The following is an 11,298-nucleotide window of genomic DNA, read 5'->3' as shown; positions in this document are numbered from 1 at the left end:
TTTCCCATCCCTGTCTACTCTCTGTATGGAGGGGCTGGGAATGATCCTTGTTGTAAAGATTTGTTCCCTCCTTTGAGCTACTCCTATAAATGTATTTTAAGAAATTGACTCACGTGATTATGGACACACTAGCAAGTACAAAATCTATAGTCCATGTGGCAGGCTGGAAACTAGCAGGATTACTCTGTTATGATTTGGAGGCAGAATTTCTTTGCCAAGAAACCTCAGTTTTTGCTTTTCAGATCCTTTAAATGATTGGATAAAACCCACTCACATTATTGAGGGAAATCTGTCCTTAGAGTCAACTGATTTGAATGTTAATCTCATCAACATCTAGTTTGGTCAAACAATGACATCATAGCTTAGCCAAGTGGAGACATAAAAGTAATCATCACAAAAAATTAGCCTTATGTACAGGAGTTCTGGTAGCATATTGGATTATGAGCTGAGCTGCTAATCTCAAGCTTAGTAGTTGGAATGTACCAGCTGCTCAGCGGAAGAAAGATGAGGCATTCTGCTCCCGTAAAGATTTACAGCCTTGGTGACCCTGTACAGGGTCAGAACCAACACATAACAACAACAACTGCAGGCCTGGGATGGGGACTAGGGCTGCTCTGTCTCCTCTTTTCTCCCTCCTAACAATCTTTCCTCCTTCCAAGTCTCTGGCTCGGCACTCTCATCTCTCTCACTGCTGCCTTATACCAATCTCCACTCCCTTTCCCTAACTTCCCAGAGAATAGCAGGGCTTGACCTATGATTTTTTTCCCTGCCTCACTCCTGTCACTGTCTTTGTCCTTCTTGTCACTACATTGGTCACTCGAACATTCACACCATTTGATGACACCGTAGCTTCTGTGCTTCTCAACCACCTCACTGCCTGTGACCCTTTGCTTCACATGGAGGCATACATGCAAATACTTGATGACATCAGAGGTTCTGTTTATCTTCAAAAGCATAGTACCTTTCACTAGGGTCACCACATAATTTATTTTCCAGACTGGGACAATTTTGTGAGTGAAAGGGGGCAATAAAAAAGTTATATTCATTTGGAAAATATTTACTTATTGATGAATTGATAACTCAAAACCCAAGAAACTAACCACATTGCCATGTACTTGATTCCAACTCATAGCAATCCTCTATGACAGACTAGGACTGCCCTGTAGGGTTTATATGGCTATGATTTTTGTGCAATTATATTATGCCACATCTTTCTCTCTTGGAGTGGCTGGTGGGTTTGAACTACTGACCTTTTGGTTAGCAGCCAAGTGCTTTATCCACAAATTGAATTGATGACAAATTGGTTTTATTATATTAAAGTCTACCTAAAAGTTGTTAAAAAAAAACTTTCCCACAAAAATTTAAAAAATGAAATAGGTTATATGAGTGTATTGAAGCAACATTTTCATAATCTCCTTTAGATTATTTACTCATTCAAGAACAAATTCAGAATAATTGCTCCTGGACTCTTGTTTTTGTGCTGTAGGATCAGCACTGGACTGTGAACCACGAGGTAGGCAGTTCAAACACACCAGCCGCTCCTCAGACCCCCTACACAGGGTCGTTATGAGTCGGAACCAGTTTGATGGCACTTAACAACAGTACTTAATTAAGTTATTTAATTAGTTTCTTAGCTGTATCTTTAATAATGTGATATCTTTTGAAGAATTTTCTCTTAAAAATTTTTTTTTGTATTTTGAAGGTGTTGAACAAAACTATTTTCCATCACCTTCAAGTCAATTCTATGTTAATAGATCTCAAATTGCTTTCACCTTTAGTAGATTCTTCTCTGGCTACCACAATATTTTAAAATTGATAATATACTCTCTCTCCAGGTACTGAATGTTTTGGTAGACTCAGAGAAAACTCTAAGTGGATGAGGTTCTAATTTTCCATTTTTTATGTAAACACTTTTATCTCAGGTATTGATATAGGTAGGAATCTCTGGGTGAAGCTGAACTATTCACTGAAAGGTTGGCAGTTCAACCTACCCAGAAGTCAGTCCTGGTGATCTGCTTCTGAAAGTCATAATCCTTGAAAATGTTTTGGGACAGTTCTACTCTGCACACATGGGATAGCTGTGAGTCAGAATCCACTCAAGAACAGCAGCGAACAGTTAACACAGTTACTTTCTTTTGCCTTCATGCGGAGTAGCATTCTTTGGCACCAATTTTTACAAAAGTTAACTTGCCAAGTAAGTCCTCTCTATGTATGAATCTTGGAATGTTTTCCCATTGCACAGGTATTTCACATCCTAATAGATGAGTCCTTGGCAGAAGCTGCAAGTGAAACAAAGAGTTCAACCAAACCCATCCTGGCTCATTTTAAGGCAATTAGTAAGAACAGCAATTGAGTTAACAAGTGTAAAATCCAAGACAAATGCTAAGCCTGGACAGCAGGCAAAAACAGGGACTCTCCCAGAAAAGAGCTAACACTACCATCTCAGGGATCACTCAGTGGATCGCAGTCCTGCCTGCATATCACAATCACCAAGAAAACGCTTTAAAAAATTCCCAACACCTAGGCTCCATGCTCTAGAGACTCAGATTACATTAGTATTAGGATGTAGGATCCCCTGGGAATCCTCACGCCCCAGGTGGTTCTAATGTGCAGCTGGGGCCTAAAGCCTGCATCGGCTTAATGCAGCCCTTTTGAGCAAGATCCACTCAGTCCTCCTGTGCCTTCCCCCAGCTGCTCTGAGGTAACATGTTGCAGTTACGTGGGGATTCATATGATAGTGACCATGGAGTAGCTGTGGAGTGAACTGTGACTTAAGGTGACTGCATGTGTCAGAGTAGGTTTACAGGGCTGATTTTTTAAAAGCACATCACCAGGCATTTCTCCCACAGCACATCTGTGTGGATCTAAACCTCAAAACGCAGCCAAGTGCATTAACTGTTTGCACCGCCCAGGGAGGCTAATCGGGAAAAGCTTTGTTGCCGATACACTGTCTCTGCACCTGTGTGGACATAGTGTTACTTGCTAGGTGGAGCAAACAGCAGGTGCTCCTGATACAAGAAGGGCCAAGTCCTGCACCCCCAGACCCTGGGGAGTGCTATAGATGACAGCCAGAATGACTACGCCTAATCCTGGTAAACCTTTAATTAAGCAACTTCTACAATATCATGACAAAATGAAAGCTGAGGGTTTTAGAGCTTTAATGAGAATAAAGGGGAAAACCACACAAAAGCTCCACTTAAACCAGCCAGAAGTGCTATATTCTATTCTGAACATTTATTCTGAAAGCAGCCTTCAAAATATAAAACCCCATCACGCTCAAAAGGATGTATTGTTTCAGTTCACTCTACAAATTTACAATCCTCTTTCTAACTCCCAAGTTTTGAAGTCTGGGAAACAACGATGGCAAAGAAAAATAACACATCTGCGTCCCAAGCCCTCTGTGCCTCCCTGCCCTGCATCTGCCCCATTAAGTGCTGGGGGTTGTCCAGAGAACACTTGGTACAGTAGTGTTAGCTGGTGTTCTGCAGAGCTGGGCTCAGTTTCGCGGTTGGGAGTTGAACTCTGTACAAATGTTCCGGATGATCCTGGGGACGATTTTGTAGAGGTTGTCAAACTCATCCACGAAGAAGGAATGGTCCTTGGCAGGGTGGGTGGCGATGATATCCAGCTCGTCCTGTGCAGCCCATACGATACCTACAGCGTAGGTGATCAATCCTGTGGAGATAAGGGCTGGATGAGGCAAGGTCCCTGAGGAAAAGGCACTGCCAATGAAGCAGTGCCTTCCTGTTGCTTAGCTACCTTTTGTCTTCAAGTGCAAGCGTAAATGCCAATGGGTCTCCCTAAGGATTTCTAGTGCTCTAAAATTGAGATAAAATGTGGCCTCCATTCATTCAATCAATACTTCTGAACATCTCTTATAGGAGTCAACAGTAACAAAATTGATACTGTTAGCTCAGTTTATAGTCTCTTCTGGGAATGGAGGGAAAACAGACAAAATAGAGTAAATACATAGTAAGAATTTCACATTCCTGAGCAGGCAAAGGGCAAGATGTTTGGGACACGTGAAATCTCTGGTGCCCTGCAGACCACTCCACATTGTGCCCACATGATCTGTCCTGCATAGAGCCCAATACACAGTGAAGTCAGTTCAATACTCTTTTTAACTAAAACAATGGAATTGAGTTGCTTAAGATTAGAGGGTGCCTTTAAAAGCTACAGGAACCCCGATCCCACAGTGGATAAGTGTTTGGCTGCTAACTGAAAGGTCAGTGATTGGAACCCACCCGGCGGCTCTGTGGGAGAATGTTGGGGCAGTTTGCTTTTGTAAAGATGACAGTGTTGGAACCCGGCGGGGCAGTTCTACTCTGTTCTATAGGGTTACTAAGGAATTGACAATGGGTTGGTTTTTGTTTTGTTTAGAATCCATAGAGTCCAACCTCCTTCCCACTGCGGGAGCCTCTGCACAAGGTCTCAGAGGAATGGTCACCCAGCATCTGCCCCATCACCATGTGAAGACAGGCTTCCAGACAAAGGGGGTGGCCAGCAGTGCCAAATGCTGCAGGGAGGCTGCATTAAGATGGAAATAAGAAAATGTATTCATCAGACTTAGGAAAAAATGGAAGAAAAGGCAAAAAAAAAAAAAAAAAAAAAAGGAAAGGCATCAGTGTGGAGACAGTTTCAGGGGAGTAGGTGTAGCAGAAACAAAGTAGATTTTTGAGTTGAAAATAAAAATGAAGTGAAGATGTGGGGGACAGCAGGTACATTGTTGTCTGTTGTCGTCATGTCAGCTTCATACTCATGGCGACCCTGTGTGTTACACAGTAGAACCACGCCAAAGGGTTTTCTGGGTTTTAATCTTTACGGAGAAATCCTGCTGTGGCACTGTGGGTTAATGTGCTGGACTGCAAAGTCAGTTTGAACCGCAAGGTTGGCGGGTTGGAACCGACTCGATGGCACTTAACAACAATCTTTACAGCCAGGTTTCTTCAGTGAAACCACCTGGATAGTTTTGAACCATCGGCCTTTAGATTAGCAGCTGATTAAAATTGTTTACATCACCCAGGCTCTCTTAGAAGTTTGGCTGTGAAGGGGTTAGAAGCAGGTGGTAACTGAAGCAAAAACATGGGGTTAAGGGCAATGTTTTTTATTTTTTAGGATGGGAGGGACTTGAATATGTCTTGATGTGGATGTGAAAAAATACAGTGGAAATGAAGGTTGTAAAAGAAAGGGAGGGAGGTGGGTGGATGTGTGTGTGTGTGTGTGTGTGTGTGTGTGTGTGTTAGTAAGATGTTAAGATGTCCTGGGAGGATAGGGAGGGTTTTGGAAACTAGGCATCCATTCTTAGTGGAAAGCAGGAATCAGCCTGGTGTGCTATTTCTTGATTTAAGCTTGGGGCAGCTGGTCAACAAAAGCCTGTCCCTGCTGGGCACAGGGGTGCACCTCCTAGACTCCAGCATTTTCTCCTGGGAACTTTGTCCTATAGACTGCAGAGCTGAACCTGGCCCACATGGTTCTGATCTAAGCTGTATTTCATCTTCCAGTCCCCTTGCTCCTCTCTGAAATTTCTTTTCTAGAATTGTGTCTAGCTTGTGAAGAACCAGCTTGGAGCTTTAAAATACTGCCAAGTAGCTGGGGAGCTAGGGGCAGCTTGGCTTCAGCCCTGTACTTAGACTGACTAGACTGGCTTTTCTGCTCAAAGATGGAAAGGTTGCCCCCAATAAAGACAACACAAACAGTATTAGAAACATAGCTTTCCGTATCTTTCAGTCAGCCTTGTTGTAGGGAATCTTCTACTGGCAATTGTAACAGATGGATGCGAGCCTCAAGTTGGATGTTCCCAGGGGACAAAACACTCATTTGTTTTCAGAGGAGCTTTAGTGTTGGTTTGAGCAGAGACCTGCCTCTAAGTTTGTACTTACTGGTCCTCATACTGTAAAGTTTTCCTGATCATGATACTCCCAATAGTTCCCAGGACATTGCTCACAGTCTTCATTTCTCCTGCCAGGAAGGGTAGGGCTAGCCCCTGGGTTAGTTCCAAAACAGGCCCATCTAGAAAACCCAGCGTTAGTGTAGCTGAACATGCAGAGGGGGAGTGATGTTTAGAGAAAGATGGAAAGCCTGGGACTTATTGTCTAGCACTGACCCTCCCATGTCTGCCCACTCATTTTGGGATGTTGACCAGCTTCTACTGTGAGCCCAGGGGACATGGTGGCTACTGACTTGTGGTCACCAGACATCCGCTGTGGCTGAGTGTGCCCTATAGGAGGGGAGACCACAGGAGGCCTTGCCTGAACCCCGGGCTTATTACTTTGGTTTCCAGAAGTCAGCAATGCTGGTGTATTGTGGCTTATTGTATTCCACCTCCCTCCTTTCAGGGTGGATTAAAAGCTGCTTTTAAGACTACAGAAAATCCTGCAAAACAACCCAAATTCAATGTAGGCAGAGAAGAAGAAAACAAACCACCATGGCCCTGAGTACTGCACACCAGTACTTATCTATTGGTCCTATGTGTTCACTGACCACTTGTCCTTTTGCTGTGATTACGGTCACAGGGGAGTTTTCTCCACATTGTTTGTCTTTTATGGGACTTAAAAGAAAAAATAGTGATTATCCACAGATAATCACTATAATAGTCTGCAAACAAGGACATACATTTGACTGTTTTTATAAACATTTAAACAGCTTGCTCATTTTTTTTTATATAGTTTTAAGTGTTCTGATGTCCTCTTTTGCATTTTCACATGAAAATATTTTTTAAAAGTATTTTGTATGAAAATTTCTGTGGGGTTGCCCCCAAACTCACAATATCTTGTTAGCAGTTACTCACAAAAATAGTGGTTTTCTTTAAAAATATTGTTTTTCTTTGAAATGTACTAAAACAATTGGTAGTCTTCACCACCATGCCACCAGAGTTCCTATAGGATATAAGTGTGCTGCCGTCAAATTGAGTCCAATTCACAGTGACCATGTGGACAGAGTAGAACTGCTTCTTAGGGTCTTAGAGACTGTCATTCTTTGCGGGGACAGACAGCCTCATCTTTCTCCCTTGGAACGGCTGGTGGGTTTCAACTGCTGACCTTTCAGTTAGCATGCTAACATGTAACCACGGTGCCACCAGGGTTCAGTTAGGGTATAAAGGAGAAGGGTTCAGGTCACTCAGAGGCCTTGAGTTTTTGATGACACTTTGGAAACTAACTGCTGTTTCTGGGTCAGTTCCCTCTTCATTGGTCATAAGGACCTGCAGGGTTTACCTACAGCCCTAATACTCTCTCTGTGGTTTTGTGCTCATAAAAACCAATCATAAAAAGGCCACCAGGTGCTGTTGAGTCATGGTCATCCCATATGTGTCAGAGGAGAACTGTGCTCCATAAAGTTTTTAATCACTGATGTTTCAGAACTAGAGTACCAGACCATTCTTCCAAGGTGTCTCTGGGGACAACTGAAACTTGCAACCTTTGAACAAGTACATTAAATATGTGCACCAACCGAGACTCTTTATCAAAAGACTGAACCTTCCTTCTTCCACTGACTCACGAGCCCCAGAGAAGTTCCTCAGAACCCAGACTGCCAAGCAAGGCCAGCTTACCTTTCTGATGGGCAGCCATGGCTGGTATTCGGACATTATCGTAGGACCGCCCATCGGTGATGAGGATCATTAGCTTCCGTTTATTGGGCTTGGACTTGCTGAAGAGCTGCTCCAAGGCGAAGTTGATGGCCGCCCCCGTGCTGGTCCCACCGCTCCAGTACCCCACCCTCTTGATTGCGTTCAGGATGTCCGGCTTGCTGTTGTACTGGTCCAACCCAAACTCCAGCCGCTGCTCATAGGTGTACTGCACAGCCCCGATTCTCGTGTCTGTGTCGGAAATCTCAAAGTGTTTGCTTAGGTTGGCCACGAACTGCAGGACTGTGCGGAAGTTGCTAGTGCCGACGCTGCTGGAGCCGTCGATGACAAAGCCGATGTCAGCGGAGTTGAAGCAGGTCTTGCTACAGGCCAGGCGGTCCGAGTCACAGATCCGCTTCACCAGAGGCTTCATGGTTTTGTGTAGGCTGAACCAGCTCTGCACTTTGAGGGAGTAAAAGCTGTTTGTTCTGCACACAGCCTGGGAAGACACAGAGGGATGAGACATTCACCAGCCCGGGGTTAAGTCCTTCCACCTGTCACTACTAACCCTTGACCACCTGGGCAGTGGAAGAAGCAAATAACCACCCACTCCCCAAACAAAACCAAAAACCAAAAAACCCAACCAAACCCACTACCATCAGTTGATTCCAACTCATAGTGATCTGCATAGGATTTATTTCTGAGGCTGTAAATCTTTAAGAGGGCATAACATCTTCATATTTTGCCCATAGAGTGACTGGTGGGTTTGAACTGCCAACCATGCAATTAGCAGTCCAATGCTTATCTTGTAGCACCATCTGTAGAAGAAGCAAACAGACCTCTTGTTTTCTGCATGATTTCTCCCAATGCTCTCATTTTCCATTCCAGTTCACCCAATCAGGCATTCGTTGAGGCAAAGACCCCTCCCAGGACTGAAACAATTTCCTTTGGGGGGGGGGGTGTTTAATGAAAAGCCATCTGCTAAACAAATCCACAGGGAGGCGGGAGCCACTGATTTCGGCTTCCTATTTATGCCTCCTGGGAACCTTCCAACCATTTGTACTGGCAACCAGCCACAAGATGGCAGTGGTGGGCACCGCCACATGAAACATTTTTTTCTGGAACAGGTCTGGCACAAGTAAGTAAATATGCATTTGCTTCGAGGCAGGTTTGTCTGGAGGACAGAGCTCAAGTTTTGAGGGCAGACAGATTTGTGTTCTAGTCTTGGGGACTGTGGGGATGGTCATTTATAACCAGGCCGCTGTTTGTTCTTTCATAACCAGGCCGCTGTTTGTTCTTTCATGACAAGGCTGCTGCTGTTAAGTTCCTTCAAGTCAGTTCTGACTCATAGTGACCCTGTATAGGGTTTCCAGTGGAGTCCTGGTATGGATAAGCACTGGACAGAAAGGTCGTTTGAACCTAAGGTTAGTAGTTCAAGCTCACTAGCCATTCCTTGGAAACCCTATACAGGGTCACTATGAGACAGAACCAACTTGATGGCACTTAACAACAACAACAACAACAACAACAACATAGGGTTCCAAGGAGTGGCTGGTGGTTAGCAGTTCGGTACATATCCTAGAGTGCCACACCAGGACGCCTCATGACAAAGTTATAAAACCCCCAAAAAACCAACTTGTTGGCTGGAATTGATTCTGGAGCATGGTGACTCCATATGTACAGAGGATAACTGTGCTCCAAAGGGTTTTCAAGGCAGTGACGTCTCAGAAGTTGATCTTCAGGACTTTCTTCCAAGGTGCCTTTGGGTCAGTTCAAACTTCTAACCTTTCAGTTGGTAATGAGTGCTTAACCATTTGTATCACCCAGACCCCGCAATTCCAGCCTGTAGGGTTCAGGTGGGGATCTGTTGACAGTCTCTCCAAGATCATCTAGTGCAACGTTTGACACATGGATGGATCTCTACAATGTGTAGAGGCTGCTCTGCAAACATTCTCTTCAGTCATTTCTTGTGTGTGTCTTTTGTTTTCCCAATCACAACAAAACCTTTCTATAAGACTGTTGCAAAGGTACATTTTGCAACCTGTTTTCCTACAAGTGACTGGACCTGTGTTCCTAATGAGGGGCATTCCTCCTCTCCCTGCCTCCACAGGGGCCAGATATAGAGGACTATGGAGGAACCTGTACTACTCAACAAAACCGTTTAAACACAAGATGGCTTTGAACTTTCCTAGGAAACCTTTTTTAATTGGCTTGTAAAAATCTAAATGGGCTCCATGGAAGAGGTGATATTTGAGATGAACGTTGAAATCTGAGCCGAATTCTAATAAAGGATGGAGAACAGGGTAACCCACCAAGCAGCTGAGTCAAGTCATGGTGGAAGAGACAGGGGCTTTCTGGGTATGAAGGGAGATCTGTTAGTTGGAATAGTGGGTCTCTGTGTGGGTCACAGTAGATGCCTAAGGAAAGTGGGTGGGGATCACACTTCAGAGAGTGTCAAGAGCCATGGAGAACAAATATGGATTTGGAGTAAAGAATACATAGGCTTGTTGTTGTTGTTGTTAAGTGTGGTCAAGTCGATTCCAACCCATAGCAACCCTATATAGGATTTCTAAGGAGCAGCTGGTGAGCTTGAACCACTGACCTTGCAGTTCAAACGACTTTGCAGTCTGACGCATTAGCCCACAGTGCCACACCAGGACTCCATAGGCTTGGAGGAACTCAAATATGAGTTGGGCGTCACTGTGACTTATTAACTGAAATGGGAATACCCAGTAGTGAAAAAGGCCAGATGCAGAGTACTAGCTGAAACTGAGGAGGGGTGTTGGGCATGGGAAGAGCAGAAGGATGTAAGTGATGGGATTTCAGAGCTTAGCAGCTGGCTAGGCATTCTGGATGGCTTTGTGTGGGGGAGCTGTTGGTGCTGCAAGTGCAGACTGGGGGAGATTCTGGGGGAGGAGGCCAAGTGAGAGGAGAGCAGAGGGCTAGGGTCAAGTTCAGGGGAAGTCTGCAACTAGGGTACAAGATGGAGAAAAGGAGCCAGCAAATGATATAGGAGGTACACTATATCCTGGAAGTCTAGGGGGAAGAGAATTTCATGAGGCTGAAATGGTCAGCAGTTGGATGTGGTGCGAGGTCGTGAGCACTCTAAGATCTGAAAATAGAGACTATTACAGCTGGAAGGGCCTCAAAGATGAACTAGTCCAAGGTTTACTTTCTTTCTTTACTTTTTTTTTAAGCTGGAACTTTATCTTTGGAGGGAGGTTAGTGTGAGTCCCACTGAAACACATAAAAGCTGATTGATGCACTGAATGTGTGAGGCCACCTTCACATCTGTTTGGGCTCCATCTCCTGAAAGGCATCTCTACAGTATCCAGGAGTAGTGTTGGGAAATCACTGATCTGGTCCAATAACACTTTTTATTTATCACCGGTTCAGTGGGGCTGTACCCTAGCTCCCCTGGGGTTGTGAGAGGGATGAAGGAGAGTCTCTAGGTAACACTGGGACACTGCTCTTCCATGATCTTCCTAAAGTGCTTGGCTTCAGGTTACCAGATGGATGTGGGGTTTTGTTTAGAGAGGGTTAGTCCAGATTCCAGACTTACTGGTATCTTGCCAGAGGTTCCTCCTCCCTCCCACTTCTCCCCTACCTAGAAGTGGGCTTAAAAAATAAACCCAAACAAAACCCAGTTACATCTGACCCTAACTCATGGCAACCCCACGTGTGTCGACATTGAACTGTGCTCCATAGTGCTGTTAATGGCTGATTTCCTGGAAGTA

General features: G+C 44.5%; 1 protein-coding gene across 1 annotated transcript in view; it reads right to left on the bottom strand.

The window, feature by feature from the left end:
* Window positions 1–3,496: 3,496 nt before the first annotated feature.
* Window positions 3,497–11,298, bottom strand: part of VIT (vitrin) — a 207,136-nt gene continuing 199,334 nt past the window's right edge. The window contains 2 exon segments of the mRNA XM_006839358.1: window positions 3,497–3,675; window positions 7,547–8,060. Coding sequence (XP_006839421.1) covers window positions 3,497–3,675; window positions 7,547–8,060 — 693 coding nt within the window.

The sequence above is a fragment of the Chrysochloris asiatica genome, unplaced genomic scaffold (assembly GCF_000296735.1).
Source record: "Chrysochloris asiatica unplaced genomic scaffold, ChrAsi1.0 scaffold00024, whole genome shotgun sequence".
In the NCBI taxonomy this organism is placed as follows: Eukaryota; Metazoa; Chordata; class Mammalia; order Afrosoricida; family Chrysochloridae; genus Chrysochloris; species Chrysochloris asiatica.
This window is presented reverse-complemented; position numbering and strand designations above follow the sequence as displayed.